This window comes from Piliocolobus tephrosceles, chromosome 18 (genome assembly GCF_002776525.5).
Source record: "Piliocolobus tephrosceles isolate RC106 chromosome 18, ASM277652v3, whole genome shotgun sequence".
In the NCBI taxonomy this organism is placed as follows: domain Eukaryota; kingdom Metazoa; phylum Chordata; class Mammalia; order Primates; family Cercopithecidae; genus Piliocolobus; species Piliocolobus tephrosceles.
In genome coordinates, this window is record NC_045451.1 from 9,456,786 (window position 1) to 9,478,043 (window position 21,258).

At 36.6% G+C, this 21,258-nt stretch overlaps 1 protein-coding gene across 1 annotated transcript in view; it reads left to right on the forward strand.

The window, feature by feature from the left end:
- The window catches only part of RTTN (rotatin), a 178,326-nt gene that overhangs the window by 92,183 nt on the left and 64,885 nt on the right, over positions 1-21,258 (forward strand). The window contains exons 29-32 of the mRNA XM_026455194.1: positions 7,418-7,546; positions 7,996-8,106; positions 12,060-12,218; positions 13,455-13,526. Of these exons, the coding sequence (XP_026310979.1) occupies positions 7,418-7,546; positions 7,996-8,106; positions 12,060-12,218; positions 13,455-13,526 (471 nt within the window). The remainder of the gene's footprint in view (positions 1-7,417; positions 7,547-7,995; positions 8,107-12,059; positions 12,219-13,454; positions 13,527-21,258) is intronic.

Genomic DNA, 21,258 nt, shown 5'->3' on the forward strand with positions numbered 1-21,258 from the left:
TTCCTCTCTTTTAGGGGTGGCAATCTGTACAAAAAATTTAAACTCTAACTTATTTATTTACCTTCCTTTAGTAAGCCTTTTCTTATTCTTCCAAAGTTGGATTCTTACTTAATATTGTTTGGCCTTTCCTGTAGGTTATATACCTGTAATAATTTATATGTGGCTATTACTTAGTACATTTTATTTTTATTTATTTTACTTTATTTCTTTGAGACAGGGTCTTACCCTGTTGCTTAGGCTGGAGTGCAGTGGCACAATCACAGCTCACTACAGCGTCAACCTGCTGGGCCCAAGTCATCTTCCTACCTCAGCCTCCTAAGTAGCTGGGGCCACAGGTGTGCACCACTACACCTGCCTGTTTCTAAAATTTTTTTGTAGAGATGGGTCTCACTATGTTGCCCAGGTTTGCCTTGAATTCTTGGGCTCAAAGGTTCTTCCCACTTCGGCCTCCAAAAGTGCTGCTATTACAGGCATGAGCCACTGTACCTGGACCTTTATTTTGTTTTCTGCATTGCTCTAGTAGACTGTGAGCTTATAAGTATCATCTTTGGACTATTTCTGCTATCCCATGGCTACTTCATTGACCTAGCATAGTCATTTGCTAGGTCATGTAAAAAAAAAAAAAACCATTTTTACATAATGGTTAGTGAATCAGTTAATTAATATAAATGCTACATAATACATATATATTGGGTATAGTTTTTAAATTAAAATACAGTTTGAAAAACATTTTGGAAACGTGACATAAATGATTATAAAAATATGTTTTAGTTTCGTATTTTTATTAAATAATGATTTAAATAAATAATAAAAATATTTTATTAAATAATGATTTAAATAATATGCACACACACACACACACACGTTCAGTGTAAATCATCCTTTGGTCTTATCTGGAACTTTTTTCCAAAAACACATATTGTTTTTTAAAACAGATTTAAAGATTATAAATACTCTTTGCTGTACTATAAAGTTTAATATGAATTTTACTGGAGTCCCTTTAATAAAATAAATTTCATTTTTAAAGTATAAATATTGAAAACGGATCAACTCTCAGTATACCAATTAGTTATTTTATGCTGTCTATGATCAGAAATGTATGAATTTTTAAAAACTGGTATATTAAAGAGTTAGTGATAATATTTCTTAGAAAGTCAGCTCCTCTAGTGCATTTAAAATGTAATTCAGTTAGTCTAGCTAATGGCCTGTCTATCTCATTAGGTTTTTCAAAAAAACAACTCCTGGATCCAGTGACCTTTTGAATGGTATTTCATATCTTGATTTCTTTCAGTTCAGCTCTGATTTTGGTTATTTCTTGTCTTCTGCTAGCTTTGGGGTTGATTTGTTTTTCTCTGATTCTTTCAGTTGTGATGTTAAGTTGTTAATTTGAGATCTTTCTAACTTTTCAATGGAGGCATTTAGTGCTATGAATATCCCTCTTAAACACTGCCTTAGCTATGTCCCAGAGATTCTGATGTGTGGTAACTTTGTTCTCGTGAGTTTACCTGTGTAACAAACAATTCATGTGTACCCCGAACCTAAAAGTTTAAAAATTGAAAAAAATATATAATTCAACCTATAAGTACCTAGTTTATAGCATTTTTTGTAATGTGATTTATAAATACTATACTTACAAACATTTTACAGAATCTGTCTCCTCTAGAAAGTGAGTTTTACTGTTTGAAATCAGGAATAGGTGAGGACTTGCCACAGCGGTAACTAAAGAATCAGTGAAGTGTTGCCCCATTTATATTTAGAAACTATCAGAAGTGCTTTTGTTTTAAAATTATGTGCGAAGACTTTAGATCACACCTATGTTTCAAATACCAGAAACTGAAAAAAGGGCTTAGTTCTAAGTAAGAAGTGTAGTCAAAAAGGCAATAGTCCATTCTGTGTTCAGTTGTCTTTGAGGTAATACATCTTAGTAACAGTTTGTTAGCTATAGGATACATAAAAAGCACGCAGTTATAAAAATTTTGATTAGCAAATCTTGCTTTGGTTTAAAAAGGAGTTTGTTTCATGCTTCATAAACCATGTCAAGCAGAAAATCTTTATGTCTTCATGTTAAATGGCAGTAAAATATTAGGAAGAAGTCTGTCGCTTTTGTTAGCAGTTGTAGCAGGGTAACATTTACTCTTGGGACTATCTGCTTAATTTATTAATTACATAAACAGGTATTGTGCTACTAATGACTAAATTCATCTTTTAAAGAATAGAGTAAGGCTTATGTGAGTGAATATTGAAACAAAGTCATTGTTGGTCCAAATGATTTGCTTCATAGTTACTTAGTAATTAAAGCTGTTTCCTTTTTGGGAGGGAGCCGTATTTCTGATAAAAGATTAGCTTGGCTGGGCGCAGTGGCTCAAGCCTGTAATCCCAGCACTTTGGGAGGCCGAGACGGGCGGATCATGAGGTCAGGAGATCGAGACCATCCTGGCTAACACGGTGAAACCCCGTCTCTACTAAAAAATACAAAAAACGAGCCGGGCGAGGTGGCGGGCGCCTGTAGTCCCAGCTACTTGGGAGGCTGAGGCAGGAGAATGGCATAAACCCAGGGGGCGGAGCTTGCAGTGAGCTGATATCCGGCCACTGCACTTCAGCCTGGGCGACAGAGTGAGACTCCGTCTCAAAAAAAAAAAAAAAAAAAAAAGATTAGCTTGTTTCTGCACAGTGAAATTTGAATATGAGTATTTACTTTTTGTAGCTCTGAAATGAGACTTTTTAACCAAGCCTGATTAATTATGATAGGTGAATAAACTATGGTAATTAAACCTTTAAATCAGATACATGATGTATAATTCCAGAGGTCTGACAAAAATATTAGGTAGAAAAAAATCATTGGCAAAGTTCTTGACTTGTCATTTATAAACTAGAATTAAAAATCATTACACAGATCACAGATGTTAGATATCTCCAAAGATGACTTAGAGGAAGATAATAAGGACCTGATCATTTAGATATTTTATCTTTAAAATAGTCACTTAAAATTTTAAATTTTTAACCTTGGGGAAGGGGCAGCTGTGGACGCAACTTCATCAAACTTAAATGTTCCTCCTGCTGGCTCTGAAGATAGCAGTGGATTTCCCAGCACAGCACTCAAACTCTGCTAAGGGACAGACTGCCTCCTTAAGTGGGTCCCTGGACCCCGTGCCTCCTGACTGGGAGACACCTACCAGCAGGGGTCGACAGACACCTCATACAGGAGAGCTTCCCTGGCATCTGGCAGTGCCCCTCTTGGATGAAGCCTCCAGAATAAGGAACAGGCAGCAGTCTTTGCTGTTCTGCAGCATCTGTTGGTGATACCCAGGCAAACAGGGTCTGGAGTGGACCTCCAGCCAACTCCAGCAGACCGGCAGCAGAGGGGCCTGACTGTTAGAAGGAAAACTAACAAACAGGAATAACATCAACATCAGTGAAAAGGACTTTCACTCAGAGGCCCCATCCAAAGGTCACCAACATCAAAGACCAAAGGTAGATAATCCATGAAGATGAGGAAAACCCAGTGCAAAAAGGCTGAAAATTCCAAAAATCAGAATGCCTCCTCTCCTCCAAAGGATCACAACTTCTTGCCAGCAAGGGAACAAAACTGGACAGAGAATGAGTTTGATGAATTGACAGAAGTAGACTTCAGCAGATGGGTAATAACAAACTCCTCTGAGCTGAAGGAGCATGTTCTAACCAGATGCAAGGAAGTTAAGAACCTTGAAAAAAGGTTAGAGGAATTGCTAACTAGAATAACCACTTTAGGCCAGGCGCGGTGGCTCAAACCTGTAATCCCAGCACTTTGGGAGGCCGAGACGGGCGGATCACGAGGTCAGGAGATCGAGATCATCCTGGCTAACACGGTGAAACCCCGTCTCTACTAAAAAATACAAAAAACTAGCCGGGTGAGGTGGCGGGCGCCTGTAGTCCCAGCTACTCCGGAGGCTGAGGCAGGAGAATGGCGTGAACCTGGGAGGCGGAGCTTGCAGTGAGCTGAGATCCGGCCACTGCACTCCAGCCTGGGCGACAGTGTGAGACTCCGTCTCAAAAAAAAAAAAAAAAAGAATAACCAGTTTAGAGAAGAACATAAATGACCTGATGGAGCTGAAAAACACAGCATGAGAACTTCATGACACATACACAAGTATCAATAGCTGAATCGATGAATCAGAAGAAAGGATATCAGAGATTGAAGATCAACTTAATGAAATAAAGCATGAAGCCAAGATTAGAGAAAAAAGAATAAAAGGGAATGAACAACGCCTCCAAGAAATACGGGACTATGTGAAAAGACCAAATCTACGTTTGATTGGTGTACCTGAAAGTGACAGGGAGAATGGACCAAGCTGGAAAACACTCTTCAGGGTATTATCCAGGAGAACTTCCCCAACCTAGCAAGACAGGCCAACATTCCAATTCAGGAAATACAGCGATCACCGCAAAGATGCCCCTCAACAAGAGCAACCCCAAGACATATGATCATCAGATTTACCAAGGCTGAAATGAAGGAAAATATGTTAAGAGCAACCAGAGAGGTCAGGTTACCCACAAAGGGAAGCCCCTCAGACTAATAGCGGATCTCTCTGCAGACACTCTACAAGCCAGAAGAGAGTGGGGGCCTATTCAATATTCTTAAAAGAATTTTCAACCCAGAATTTCATATCTAGTCAAACTAAGCTTCATAAGCGAGGGAGAAATAAAATCCTTTACAGACAAGCAAATGCTGAGAGATTTTGTCACCACCACGCCTGACTTACAAGAGCTCCTGAAGAAAGCACTAAATATGGAAAGGAACAACTGATACCAGCCACTACAAAAGTATACCAAATTGTAAAGACCATTGACACTATGAAGAAACCGCATCAACTAACAGGCAAAACAACCAGCTAACATCATAATGACAGGATCAAATTCATGCTTAACAATATTAATCTTAAATGTAAATGGGCTAAATGCCCGAATTAAAAGACACAGACTGGCAAATTGGATAAAGAGTTAAGACTTGTCAGTGTGTTGTATTCAGGAGACCCATCTCACATGCAGAGACACACATGAGTTCGAAATAAAGGGATGGAGGATGATTTACCAAGCAAATGGAAAGCAAAAAAAAAGCAGGGGTTGCAATTTTCATCACTGATAAAACAGACTTTAAAGCAACAGAGATCAAAAAAGACAAGGGCGTTACATAATGATAAAGGGATCAATGCAACAAGAAGAGCTAACTATCCTAAATATATATGCACCCAATACAGGAGCACCCGGATTCATAAAGCAAGTACTTAGAGACCTACGAAGAGACTTAGACTCCCACACAATAACAGTGGGAGACTTCAACACCCCACTGTCAATATTAGATCAACGAGACAGAAAATTAACAAGGATATTCAGGACTTGAACTCAGCTCTGGACCAAGCAGACCTAATAGACATCTACAGAACTCTCCACCCCAAATCAATAGAATATACATTCTTCTCAGCACCACATCACACTTATTCTAAAATTGACCACATAATTGGAAGTAAAACACTCTTCAGCAAAGGCAAAAGAGTGGAAATCATAACAAATAGCCCCTCAGACTACAGTGCAATCAAATTAGAACTCAGGATTGAGAAACTCACTCCAAACTGCACAACTACATGGAAACTGAGCAACCTGCTTCTGAATGACTACTGGGTAAATAATGAAATTAAGGCAGAAATAAATAAGTTCTTTGAAACCAAAGACAACAAAGACACAGCGTACCAGAATCCCTGGGACACAGCTAAAGCTGTGTTTAGAGGGAAATTTATGCCACGAAATGGCCACAGTAGAAAGGGGGAACGATCTAAAATCGACACCCTAACATCACAATTAAAAGAACTAGAGAAGCAACAGCAAACAAATTCAAAAGCTAGCAGAAGACAAGAGATAACTTAAGATCAGAGCAGAACTGAAGGCAATGTAGACACGAAAAACCCTTCAAAAAAATCAATGAATCCAGGAGCTGGTTTTCTGGAAAAGATCAACAAAATAGTTAGACCACTAGCCTGAATAACAAAGGACAGAGAAGAATCAAATAGACACAATAAAAAATGATAAAGAGGAGATCAGCACTGATCCCACAGAAATACAAACTACCATCAGAGAATGCTATAAACACCTCTATGAAAATAAACTAGAAAATCTAGAGGAAATGGATAAATTCCTGGACACATACACCCTCCCAAGACTAAACCAAGAAGGAGTTGAATCCCTGAATAGACCAATAACAAGTTCTGAAATTGAGGCAGTAATTATTAGCCTACCTACCAAAACAAGGACCAGAGGGATTCACAGGACCAGAGAGTTTCGTAGCCGAATTCTACCAGAGGTACAAAGAGGAGCTGCTACTATTCCTTATGAAACTATTCCAAACAGTAGAAAAGAGAGAATCATCCCTAACTCATTTTATGAGGCCAACATCATTCTGATACCAAAACCTGGCATAGGCACAACAACAAAAAAGAAATTTTTAGGCCAGTATCACTGATAAACATCAATGCAAAATCCTCAATAAAAGACTGGCAAATCAAATCCAGCAGCACATCAAAAAGCTTATCCACCATGATCAAGTTGGCTTCATCCCTGGGATGCAAGGCCTGTTCAACATACACAAATCAATAAATGTGATCCATCATATAAACAGAACCAATGACAAAAACCACATGATTATCTCAATAGATGCAGAAAAGGCCTTCAATAAAATTCGACATCCCTTCATGCTAAAAATTCTCAATAAACTAGGTATTGATGGAACATATCTCAAAATAATAAGAGCCATTTATGACATACCTACAGCCAATGTCATACTGAATGGGCAAAAGCTGGAAGCATTCCCCTTGAAAATGAGTACAAATTATTTGTAAACTCTTTAAAAGGATGCTATAACATTTTAAAAAATATTATGAGCATATTCCGAGTTACAACTGTGTACTAAGAGGGCACTACACATCTTTTTTTTACAGACTTTAAAGGAAAAATATTGAAACTAAGAATTTTTGTTTTTGTTTTGAGAAATTACAGAATCTCACTCTACAACTTAGGCTGAGTGCAGTGGTGCAATCATAGCTTACTGCAAGCTCCAACTCCCGCACTCAAGTGATCCTCCCTCCTCAGCTTCCCCAGTAGCTGGGACTACAGGTGTCCACTGGCATGCCTGGCTAATTTTTTTTTTTTTTTTTTATGTAGAGACTTGGGTCTTGCTATGTTATGCAGGCTGAAGAATATTGTCTTTTAACACTGGCAAAATACCCATAACATAAAAGTTACCATGTTATTCATTTTTAAGTATATAAACTAAAAATATTACAACTTTATAAGGTAAGGATTCAATTCATATGAGTCAGTAGACATTTATTTATCTTTATGTACCATTAAGAATAGAGATACTATGAAATTGTTTTCATTTGTTTTTCAGGTCATTACTTCTTTTTATGTGGAACGTGGAGGAAATGCTATGTCGTTCATGGGAAAAGGTGTTACAAAGAGCACAATTCTTTGCTTGCTTCACTTATCCCATGAGATGATGGCCCAGGCTGGGAGCTCGGTGAGCGCATTAAAGCTGTCTGTCTTCTGAACAGTTGCTTGACAGGGAATGTGCTGTGTCCAACACATTTCAAGCATATAAACTTGCTACATGAAAATGTCTCTTTTGACTTTTCTTTTTAGGAAACAAGAATGATTTTTGACTAGAATATTTCTTAGAAGTTGTATATTAGCAAATCTGAATTTTATTTGAAATTGATTAAAATCTGCATTCACTGGTTTGTCTAAATCATGGGAAAAATAGCTTCAAAAAATTGTTATGTTTAACTTTTTAAGGAGAAACTGAGATTTTTTTTGTTTGCCTTGTTTTGGCTGAATAACGGATTAAAACCAAGTCTAAAATACATTTTTATGTTGTTTTCATTAAAAATTCATAATTGTTTTAACCTTCCTGCGTTTTATTTTTAGAAACTTACCTAGAGTATTTCTGTTTCCCTTTTTTCCCTCTAGGAGTGGATGTCACTTTGGTTCTTGCCTTTGGGTAGTCATAGTGAAGAACACATTCCTACTCAACAAGGATTGGCTTGGTTGATTCCATTATGGGTTGATCGGGACCCAGAGGTGAGTGTGAAGGAGAATCAAGTGTATTGTGTTCAGATTAAAAAACAAATGACACGGGGCCGGGCTCGCACCTGTAATCCTAGCACTTTGGGAGGCTGAGGCGGGCAGATCATGAGGTCAGGAGATCGAGACCATCCTGGCTAACACGGTGAAACCCCATCTCTACTAAAAATACAAAAAAATTAGCTGGGCATGGCGGCGGGCACCTGTAGTCCTAGCTACTCGGGAGGCTGCAGGAGGAGAATGGAGTAAACTCGGGAGGCGGAGCTTGCAGTGAGCCGAGATCACACCACTGCACTCCAGTCTGGGTGACAGAGTAAGACTCCATCTCAAAAAAAAAAAAATGACACAAAAAATATATACATATACATGTTTATATTATGGTATTATTGTAGTGACTCTACCTTATGTTTTATTTAAGCCCTGTTTTAGCTTAGGCTGCCATAACGAAATACCACAGACTGGGTGGCTTAGACAACAGAAACTTCTTTTCTCATAGAAGTTTTGGAAGCTGAAAGTCCAAGATCAGGGTGCCAGCATAGTCAAGTTCTGGTGAGGGCTCTCCTTCTGGCTTGTAGATGGCTACCTTCTTGCTGTGTATTCATGTGGCCTTTCCTTGCTCCATGTATGTGGAGCATGGGAGGGAGGGGTGGTGGAGAGACAGATTTGTCTTTTTTTTTTATTATAAGGTTACCTGTCTTATTGAGATAGGACCACTCCCTTATGACCTCATTAAACCTTAATTATCTCCTAGAAGTCCTATCTTCAAATGTAGTCACTTGAGCATAAAGGCTTCAACATACGAGTTTTGGAGGGATGCAGTTCAGTTCATAGTTTTCTACCCCTGGGCCCCTGACCTTCATGTTCTTGTTCCATGCAAAATGCTTTTATTCTCCCTCAACAACCTCAAAAGTCTTAACTTATTCCAAAATCAACTGTAAAGTCTAAAGTCCAAAATCTCATCTAAATGTCATCTAAACCACATCGGGGTAAGTCTCCAGATATAAACCTTCCTGAGACAGAATTCTTCTCCAGATGTGAACCTGTGAACCCATACAAGTTATGTGCTTCCAAAAGATGATGGTAGGATAGACATTCCCATTGCAGGGAGAAACAGGAAAAAAGGAAGAAGTAATGGGTCCCAAGCAAGTCCAAAGCCTATAACAAAGCAAACTCCATTAGATGTTAATCCTCAGGGATAGTGTTCTTTGGCTGGATGCTGTGCCTTACAGGCCCACCAGAGTGACAGCATCTAGATGGCTCTATGAGATGACTCCATCCCTTTGGCTCCCTTGAAGAGCCCCACCCATAAAGCTGTCTTCAAGGGCAGCCATGTCCCGGAAGCACTGGGCAGGGTCATCATCCTGGCCCACCGAAATCAGAGAGATCTTTGAAACTAAGGAGGAAAAGCCACCCCCAGTCCTGTGGTGGGATTGGCAGCCTGCTGTTCTCTGAATCATTTTTTAGGTCATTCTTACTTTTCACTGAAGAATACAGTAGTCCTCCCTTATCAGAGGTTTCATTTTCCAAAAGCAGCCTGAAGATCAGGAGTAGCCAAACACTCCCTCACAATGCCTGCATTATTCACCTCACTTCATCTCTTTATGTAAGCATTTTATCATCTCACATCATTACAAGAAGGCTGAGTGCAATACAATAAGATATTTTGAGAGAGAGACCACATTTATCTATTTTTTATTATAGCATATTGTTGTAATTGTTCTAATTTATTTTTAGTTATTGTTGCTAATCTCTTACTGTGCCTAATTTGTAAACTTTACCATAGATACGTATGTGTAGGAGAAAACATAGTAGTTATAGGACTCAGTACTATCTGTGGTTTCAGTCATCCCCTGGGGGTCTTGGAATGTATTCCCCTTGGATAAGGGAGGGACCACTGTAGCACATATTTGCTTACAGAATCCAGGAAGTCCAGCAGCTTTCCTTCATACTGTGCATCTTTCTCTGTCCTCTTTAGTTCAAATTGGCAGTGTCTTTGCTGATATAATCCCATCTCTATTCCTGGCTTCTGCTGAGATGTCTGATTAAGTCCGTGAATTGCACCCGTGATCTCTTTCTTAAATGGTTATTCAGCCACATCCTCCATGTTCTCTTTAGAACAAGCTCTCTCATGTTTTTGCACGGATCGGCTGAGAATTTTTCAAATCTTGTTCTTGTTTCTTTTTGCTTACCCATTCTTAATTCCTTCTTTAATTCATCTCTCTCTTTTTGCATTTTGCTATAAGCAATCAGGAGGAACCAAGCCACTTTTTCAACACTTTGCTTAGAAATCTCAGTTAAATATCCAATTTCATTGCTCACAAGTTCTGCCTTCCACAAAACACTGGAACATGACCACAGCTCAACCAGTTTTCTTGCTACTTTATAACAAGGATTGCCTTTCCTCAAATAACCTTTTTTAAATAACACTGTCCTCATTTTTGTCTGAGATCTCATGAGAATTAACCATGTCTACGTTTCTGGCATCCACCTCAAAACTCTTCTAGTCTCTAACCCATTACCCAGTGCCAAAGTCACTTTCATGTGTTTAGGCATTTGTTTCAGCAGCATCCCCACTCCTTGGTACAAAAATCTGTTAGTGTGCTCAGGCTTCCATTACAAAATACCATTGTCTGGGTGGCCTAAAAACGGAAATATATTTCTTATGCTTCTGGAGGCTACAAGTCCAAGATCAGAGTGTCAACATGGTCGGTTTCTGGTGAGGGCACTTTTCCTGGTTTACAAAGGGCTACCTTCTCACTGTGTGCTCACATGACCTCTCCTTGGAGCATGCACATGGAGAAAGATTTCTCTCCTTCCTGAGGCCACCATTCCTAGTGCAGTAGGGTCCCACCCTTATAATCTTATTAAACTATAATCACCTAATAGCTCTCTCTCTCCAAATACAGTTTGGGGATTAGGGCTTCAACATACGAGTTTTGAGGAGACACAGTTCAGTGCACAGCACCCTCATTTTCAATCAAATTTGTTCGACTATAGATTAAAAATATAAAAGAGAAAAGGTTATAGTATCTATTACCTTCAGAAGAGTGGAAAATTATTGGAGAGGCTTAGCCATTTTGAAACAGTTGAAAAGGAATTGGAAATTATAGACATGCAAATTTAAATGTCATGTAATGAAATTAAATTAAATGCAAAAAATTGTATTTGCATTACAATACAAAATTTTGTATTATTTCTTTCCAGTTTTAGCCAGTTGTTTACTTTTTTCAAGCAAAGTATGCTATTATAATAAAACCTTATTTATAGAAATATTTGAAATACATTTTTTAGTCACATTGAACTTGAACTTACTACTTGGCTATTTTATGACTGCATTTTTTTAAAACTCTATAGCTGTCATTGAAACTAAATTTTTGGGTTAGAATTCAGAAATTTACTAAAACGTGTGGCTTGAACAGCAGTGGTTCTACAGCAAGCATATTATACCACATCAATCTTACTTGGAAACATTTTTCTCTTGAAATAACTTTTGAGGAAAATATGAAATGCCTTGTAAAATGGTATTTTCCTCTTTGTTTAGAAGTTTTAAGAAAGTTAAAATCATTTATGTGGAAGAAACACTAAAAAATTAAGAAAGGTAGAACAAAGAATAGCTTTTTTAGAATGAGGAATACATTGAAATTGTGTTCATAAAAGGTAAGTGCCCTATGCTTTCCCTAGAAAAAGGCTTGCGGACTGTAATTTTTATGCATCTTCTTATACTCAGTTTTACTTTGCTTTGAAATTTGCTTATATTTAATTTTTCATATATTATTTCTTGACTCATGGAATGGGGGACACTATCTTCTATAGATGTCTTTTATAATTTAGGATCATAAAACCAATGGCATATGTTTTTAAAGTATGATATTTATGTACCAGAAAAACTAAGAATTCATGTTAGGTAAAGGGCTTGTTTGATTCAACTACTTTCTCTTTAATTTGAACAGGTGAGATTCACTTCGCTGGGGTTAGGATCAGCACTGACCACTCTTGAAACTGGCTGTGTGGCCTTAGCAAACAGTTGTCAGAATATTTCCGGTGGGCTCTGGGGAACTGTGGTGAACATTCTTCTGGACCAGTCAGAATGTAGTATGGTGCGCCGGGAGGTATGTCTGTCTTTTCTCGTTTTTTCCTTAGAAATTCTTTGGGATAGCATCCATAAGCGATGCTTGACTCCTGTTCAACGTGGTGGACTGACCGCTCACTGTGACCTCTTCTGCCTGTGAAAACCCAAACAAAATGACAGCAGAGGGTTTAAAAGGTTTTCATGCAGAGGGAAACCTGGAGTCCTTCCTTCCGATGAGATACAATCCGAATATACTACATTTTAATGTGAACTTTTTTGTTATGCATTGGAAAGTATTTCACAGGAAAAATTACTTTTATATTATCTCAGCATTTATGGGTCTCTAATATTTATGAAGCTTTAGTATAGATAAGAGGCTGTCAAAATAACTCTCTTTGTAGTATGTATCATATAACATGAGAGGGAAAAATAAACCCTGTTTTAATTCTTTCTAAATAGTTTGTGGTTTGTTTTATTGCTGCTTTTATTAAAGTAATGATTCATGTAAATGGTTTTAAAACAATAATCAAATTGTACTTAGAGGTTTATGGAAAAAACAGTAGCTCCTGGGTCCACCATTAGCCAGTCCCCAGTTGTAAGTTCAAAAGGCTAGTTTTTTTGCTATTTGCCTTCATGTTTTTAAGTAGTAATGCTTATATTTGTGGCTGCTTCTTGATTTATCGACTTTAAAGCTTTTCTCTCATTTCGAGTTACCATGGTTGGAAATGTCAGTTTCTTAGAATCCTCCTATTAATCCTATCATTCTCCCATTTTGCTTATATCATCTTTCATTAAGTAGACAACCAATGCTCCTATTCGTATGATTATTTAATTTGATCATCTTCAGGACCTAGTCAGTCCATTTGGACATTTGTGGTTTGTATTTCTAGTTAGCAGGTTTTTATTGAAAGGAGTCTGTATGAGAGAAGGGAGAAAGTAGGGGAGAGGGGGTGTGTGTGTGTAATCTGAAGAGGGATAATAGAAACCTAAAATTATATTTCTTAAATGCTACCGGAATTTATGTTATACAAATCATTTTTTAATAAAGCTGAATTCTGAAATAGGAAAAAATATATTTGCTGATGAAATAATTTCGTATACTGTTAGTTCATTACCTAACAAGGTCATCACCTAACAAGAAATACAGTTTGACAATTCTCATAATGGCCTCTCAGCATGTGATATGTCTTTTGCTATTACATTACAATATATTGGTTATTTCAGAGATGACAACAAGATGGCAGTATTGACCTTTTTTTCTTTTTTACATTTTCAGGCTGCGTTTATTCTTCAGAATCTCCTTGTAATTCCAATGCCTACAGAAATTATAAAGGATTATACTTGGCAGGTGGGTAATTTTAAACAATTATCAACCTAGTAGGTATTTAAAATTAATTGGTGATAAATTTTCAGCATAAGTAGTATATTTAATTACTGATGAAAGTATATACAAGACAACAAGGGCCTCTTAAAATAGAATGTAGAATTTTTCTTATGCTGACCATACTTAAAAATTCTTCTCTATAGTGTTCAAAATAATTTAAAACAAATAATAATAGTTAACATTGTTTACTATGTTTTAGGCATTCTTCTAGAAATGTAAGACATAGTAAGTTGTAAAATTTTTTGACTTGTGAGCTGTTACTATCTTCATTTTCTAAACTTAGGAACTTGCGCACAGAGAGTTTAAATAGTCTGTCCTAAATCACACAGCTTGTCAGTGGTACTCCTTTGCTTTGAGTCTAGGCAGTCTCTTACCCACTTCGCTATATTACTTCTCTAATTTAGTAATAATAAGCAAATTTGTAGATAGTTAAATATGTGTTGATGTTAGCATCTTTTTTTCCTTTTCTAGTTTAGTGCACAGTGTGGGTTGTGGTTTATCTTGCTTTGGTTTCTGTTGGGTGAACTTTCTGTTTCATGTTCTGGACATCACGTCAGTAAATAGTTACCTAACATTTTATAGCTTACATTAAAAAAAAATTCTAGCTTCGTGGGATACATGTACATGTTTGTTACATAAGTATATTGCGTAACGGGGATTGGGCTTCTGTACTCGTTACCCAAATATTGAACACTGTACCCAGTGGTGATTTTTAACCTCAGCCGTCTCCCCTACTCCCTCCTTGGGAGTCTCAGTGTCTGTTATTTCTGTCTTTATGTCTATGTGTACTCATTGGTTAGCTCCCACTTATACGTGAGAACGTGCAATATTTGCTTTTCCATTTTTGAGCTAGTTCACTTAGGATGATGGCCTCCAAGCCCATGCATGTTGCTGCCTTTTTAGATAATTTGGAAGCTACAAAAGTACACTCATTTGAGATGTGCTATTTCTCTGTTCTTTTACCCATCCATGTATTTTCATCTTATGATGATCATGCGCGGAAACTTCGGGTCATGCGCGGAAACTTGCCCTTGCTATACCTCACTCTTCAGAATCCTGTATAAATCTAAGGTTTATTTTTAAGTTTTAATTAGACTATTCTCTTAGAGGAGTTAGTGAAACAAGCTGAGCTGTAGCAAGGGCAAGTTTCCGCGCATGACCCGAAGCATGAATCCAGGTGGTTGTCAAGGCCCCGGTAGCATTTAACTCTTGGAAGGCTTACTTAACTCTCCAAACTTTACAAACCCAGGGTAACCCTACCAGCCATTGTAAATCTCAGGCTTGTAATTTGCTTGTAATTTCTTTAACATTGCCTTCTGATCATGGCTGCTTGTCTGCTTTCCATGTTGTAATAAAACCAGGAGACAAAACTGGAGGGAATATGCAGGATTAATAGTTATATTAATAGTATAGTAGTTTTGGTACCTGTTATCTGGAGACTGCATTTTAAAACATGTTGTTTTTGGCTCAAATACAAATCATCTCTGCTCTCATCGTTAAACTAGTGACCCATCTACATGGATATAGTTGGTGATGTACTACCAGTGAATTTTTAATTGTTGAAATAAGTACAAAGACAGAGTATCTTAAAGTTATATTAAAGTTCCTGGGACATTATGTTATAATACAGAACTGTGTGTAGCTCTTCATATTTTTCTCTTACAAATTAAATAGTGAAGTTCCTGTTTTTTGCTGGTGGCATGCTTACTGCAGTTTGTTGGTTTTGTTATTCTCCAGTCTTCATCATGGAAATCATTTTCTACTAAAAAGTGGAAAATAGTTATTTAAGTTAGCTTTTGGAGTTTTGGCCTTGCCAAGTTGGCCAGAATAAAAATGTTGGAGAGCCACTGCAGTCACAAACAATACTTGATTACAACTTTTGCTAGTCTTAAGAAAAATTAGAGAAATAAGGACAATCTTGTATGCTTTTTAATAAATTCAGATTTTTCTTCCTCTCTTTTCAATTTTTTTTTTTTTTTTTTTTGGTTATTTTTTTTTGTTTACGTGTCCTTTCTTGGCAGTGAAAATAGTTACCTCAGTGTATCTGTCATCCAATTTTAAGAAAGTTTAGTGGGGTCTGAAATTCCAAAGTAGAAACAGCCGCTGCAAGAAGGAAGCAAGGCGGTTGTCTCTGGGTGCAGCTAGTGGGGCACGTAGTCTTTCGCAACCATGAAAAAGGGGCCACATAGCCAGTATTTTAAAATTCACAGTCTTTGGTGGAATTATGAATAATAATCTTATTCAACAAAATGTTTCATTTACTTATTTTGGTGTACTTTTCATAGTATTTTGGAGGATATAGCATGAAGCAGCATGTTTAGGAGCCTTGTTAAAATTTTATTTTGGTTGAGGTAAATATTTGATTTTTTTTTTTTTAACAAAGAGAATTGCTTCTGTTGCTTTGCACTTTGTTTTCTTGCCTGCACTCTTGTTTCATAGGCTTTCTGAAGCATTCTCTTTATAATTACTACTCCTTTTCCTCTCCTTCCCCTGCACACTAGCATAAATTCCTGCTTCATGTCATGATCTAGAATTGTTGTACTTGTTAGTAGTAGTAATACGCGTATATAAATTATGAATGATTTTATAGCCGAATTTCCCTTTTATTGTTAGATGACAGAAAGTAGAGCCCTTTTTATCAGTTGTGACTTTTTCTGTATGTACTTAGAGAAAAAAAAAAAGGTGGGATCTCACTGTGTTGTCCAGGCTGGCTTTGAATTCCTGGGCTCAAGCAATGTGCTTGCCTCAGCCTCCTGAGTAGCTGGGACCCCAGGCGTGTGCTGCCACACCCAGCTTGCCTTCTAAGCTTTATTCATGGTTGCACTTTTTTCATATCTCTGGCTTTTTTTCTTTATTTTATCCCTGGTATGCATTTACTATCATGTTACAATTTACCTTTCCTTGTAATGGGCCTTAAATCTTTTCTCGGACAAGATGGGAAGTAAATAATTTAAAACAATTTAATTTTTTAAAGTATTAAATAATTTTACCAACCCCTGCAATTCCCATTTTAATCTTCCTTTTAAAGACACTAACATTTAATGTCTTACCACTAAATTATTTTCCATATTTGCATTATTTCTTACCCTTTAATTTAATCTTCCTATGTAGAATGTTTGTTTCTGACAGGGCTACATTTTTTATATTTTTAAAAATGTTTCTCCCAACCCCCTACCACAGAGAAAGTGAGTGCTCTGTCTGTCTTGACTGATTCATTAAAATGTGAGAAACATTCAAGTTATCCTTTTGTTCTTAATATCGTAAGTAAATACAGTTAGAAATAAACCTTAATTTTTGTAGCACAATTCCGCTTTTATTTTTCCCTGGATGCAGAAGCATACTGCAAGTGCGGTGGTCAACCAGAGGAGGAGCAGATGAAGTATCTCGGCCTGGCTTCCTCTGGCATCCAGCATTTCTACCAGGATCTTGATTCCAGCCCCCGGCTGGATATGCGAACCCAGTTCCTGCTGTATTGGTGTATCATAGCTCTTTTATATTCAGGACACTAACTTTTCAGAGGGATATTTATAAACACTGGTCTTGTTCTTGAGTCAAACTCAGCCTCATTCAAAGCTACATCCCAGCTGGACGTGGTGGCTCATGCCTGTAATCCCAACACTTGGGAGGCTGAGGTGAGAGGATCACTTGAGCCCAGGAATTTGAGACTAGCCTGGGCAACATAGTGTGACCCCATTTCTAAAAAAAAAAAAAAAAAAAAAAAAATTTTTTTTAAATTAGCCTGAAATGGTGGCATGCACCTCTAATCCCTAGCTACTCAGGAGACTGAGGCAGGAGGATTGCTTGAGCCCAGGAGTTTGAGGCCTTAGTAAGCTATGATTGTGTCACTGTGCTGTAGCCTAGGAGACAGAACAAAACCCTGTCTCTAAAAACAAAAACGCTACATACTACATTCTCTGTCCAGGAGAGAAAACAGAGCCAGTATTCAATTGACACGGAACTGTATTGTGGCTCCCAACTGTCCAGTGTTTTTCAGCCCAGTTTCCCACAGTCTGACTAGGAGTGAAGACTCCTGAATGTGGATGGTTTCATAACTGGGTTTACTTTGAAGAGTAGTGTCACAAATCCGTATCCCTGAAACTGTAACAACCAATTTTAGAGTTGACTATAACAAGAAATCTATTGATTAGAGATGGATCATTGATGTAGTTTGTCTCAGTTCATTTCTGTAAACATTTGTTGAGTGTCTAAATATTGGAGATTCACAGATAATCCAATTTAGTACTCTTGGGCTTATGGCCTAACGGGATGACATGTACCCAGGAAACATTGCTATAATTATTTTATGCATGGTGATAGTAGCTTATGCATAATTTTAGTAATATTTAAGTTCTTTCCACTTGAAAATAATCTCACATTTAAATGTAAAAGGTAATGTCATGCACTTAAATAACGTAATGGGTTGTCAGTTTGTGATTTTAAATAAACTTGTTCATGCTTTAGTTACTTTCCATGTTTGTCATAGGACTTTGAATTGGTACATAGACTTTTTAAACTTTATTTTGAAAAAAAAAACAGATTTATAGGAAATTTGTGAAACAATACAATTTTTATATACTCTTCACCCAGATTCCCCAAATGTTATTTTACACGTTTACTTCAGCTCTGTCTAGTGTCTTCTTTCTAAACTGTTGGATAGTTGTAGACATAATGCTTCTTTTCCTCTGAACACTTAAGTGTGGATTTCCTAAATATAAGGATATCCTCTTACATAATCACAATAATAATTATCAAAATTAGGAGATCACTCAAGGTTTTTCAGTTGTCCCACTGCGGTGTTTTATAGCCAAAAAGAAAAAAAAAAAGAAAAAAAAAAAAAAGAAAAATCCAATCCTGGATCCAAGATCCAATTCAGGAATACACATTGCAAATACTTGTCTTACATATTTTCTTTTGTTCATCTGAAATAGTTTCAAAATGTTAAATATTTATGATCTTAACATATTTGAAGAATGCAGGCTACTTATATTTTGTAATATCATTCAATTAGATTTGTCCTTTTCCCCAGGTTTAGATTTGGGTTATGCATTTTTGGCAGAAAAACCATAGGAGTGATGGGTTCTCAGTGCATCATGTCAAGAGATATCATATCGCTCTTTCCCGTTGTTGGTGATATTAACTTTGATTACTTAGTAGAGACAGAATCTGCCTGTTTTTTGTCCTTTGTAAAGTTACAGTTTTTTCTTTTGGAAGGAGGTGCTCTGAGACTGTAAATATCTGTTTCTTTTCAAACTTTCTTTCACTAGTTTTTTGTTTTGTTTTATTTTTATTTTTTTCCATAGGTTATTGGGGAACAGGTGGTGTTTGGTTACATGAGTAAGTTCTTTAGTGGTGATTTGTGAGATTTTGGTGCACCCATCAGCTGAGCAATGTACACTGCCCACAGTTTGTATCTTTTATCCCTCACCCCATTCCCACCCTTTTCCCCCCAAGTCCCCAAAGTCCATTGTGTCATTCTTATGCCCTTGCATCCTCATAGCTTAGCTCCCACTTACGAGTGAGAACATAGGATGTTTGGTTTTCCATTTCTGAGTTTCTTCATTAGAATAATAGTCTCCAATCTCATCCAGACCACTGCAAATACCATTAATTCATTCCTTTTTATGGCTGAGTAGTATTCCATTGTGTGTGTGCGCGCATGCACGCGCACTGCCATTTGCAGAAACTGTTGTGTGGTGTCACACACACACCATAGTTTCTTTATCCACTCATTGATTGATGGGCGTTTGAATTGGTTCTACGTTTTTGTAATTACAAATTGTGCTGCTATAAATGTGTGTGCTAGTATCTTTTTTGTATAGTGACTTCTTTTCCTCTGGGTAGATATCCAGTAGTTGGATTTCTCCATGGGTCACACTTGCTCTTCCTGGTTTTGTTACCCACACATCATATCTTTTGACCCCAACCCATTTGGAGATGAATAAGACATGGCTGAGATGTACCTGTCCTTTTTCAGTCTTTCCTCTTCCAATTCTAATACTCATCTTTAATAGTTTTATTTTTACTTTTGCTTTGTGAGGACTGATTATGTTTACATTCTCATCTGCAGTCTCAGTTTTATCTGTAGGTTGCTTCGAAAAGTTGAAAACCATAACTCACTACAGAGCCACTTAGTGGACTGTGATTACACTTTCTTATCTCTACTTCCAGGACCAAATCATCTAATACTCAGAGGAAAAGTTTTCTGGTATTTGTATGTGTGTATACATTTATATGTACACATATACGTGTATATGTGTGTGTATATGTATATATAAAAAATGTAATTTAAAAATTGATTTGGGTGATTTATTTTCCCTTGAGGTTCCTGATTGTTTTCTTTTATATTGTGGGTCCGTATCATGTCTCATGTCTTAAGTTTTTCTAAGCTCTTAATCATCCTTTCTCTTCTGTTAGAACTTCTTTTCCTAGTCATAATTCTCAAAATGATTGTACTGGTACCTAGTAACAAGTGCATGAGAGATAAATATCACAAGTTCTTGCATATTTGAAAGTATCTTTAAATTGCACTGGGTTGATAGTGTGGTTAGTTACCATATGTTTGGTGAAAATTATTCCTCCCAAGAATTTTGCTTCACTGTATTCTAGCATCCAGTGCTATTGATGAGAAGTTGAATTTTCATCTCTTTTTACTTCTTTATGGCTGATGTTTTCTTTCATTATCATCTCTTTATCCTCAATGTTTTAGAATTTTTTTTATTATGTATCTTTTTTTCCATTTTTCTTGCTTGACGTTTATTAAGCTTCATAATTTGAAGATTTGGATCATCTATATATATTTTTTGGCTCTGACAAATCTTTTCATATTTATTTCTTTTAAGATGAATTTTCCTTTTGTTGTGTTGTATTTTATCTTTCCAGAAATCATAAGTTCCTTATTAGGCCTCGTGAATTTATTTTCTCTATTTCCTTTTGTATTTCCATATCTTAAACCTTTTTGTACTATTTTCTATGATATTAAATCTTTTGTTCATAAGCTAACTTAGCTTCTTCAATCTTGGTAGGCTAAATACTTTTTACCATGATTTATAAACAGAGGAAAAATAGAACAGATTCTAAACTTTATTAGATAGATTTAGTTATACATTTGTGTCTCTTATTATGACTTTCTTTGTTATCTGTATTTTCTAAGTCTGTGTTTATATTAATAGGAACTAGAAAATGAATTTTTAATTTATTGAAGGGAAAATATGATTGAACTAGGTTCTTTATCACTGTGACAATTTTACATATTTAGAGAATAATTACAGAAGTTCTAATATCATATTTACATGTATAACTTCTCACTTCTAAAATACTTAAAAACTAAAGAAATGTTGGATTTTAGAAGACAGTGTGTTTGTAACTCTTGTCTTCCTAACAGATGGTGTAGCCATGAGCCTCAATAGGCCTTGAACAGAATAAAGAATCAGCAGATTTAAGAGCTCTCAAAGAGCTGTAAATGCTCGTTTTTTTTCTGTTTTCAAGATTTATACAGTTTACATTCTCTTCTCTATCTTCATTAAACTTTTGCAAATTTGGGGCTGTGGTAACTGATAGAGGAAGCATTCATATAGACCTAATTTTGCAAAAATAAGAAAAATTGGGTAATTTTATATAATCTGTATTGCACAATATTTTTAAGTGGTTCTGTGTATCATAAAATATATTTTGAAAAATAGTTTTTGTACAACTTTGA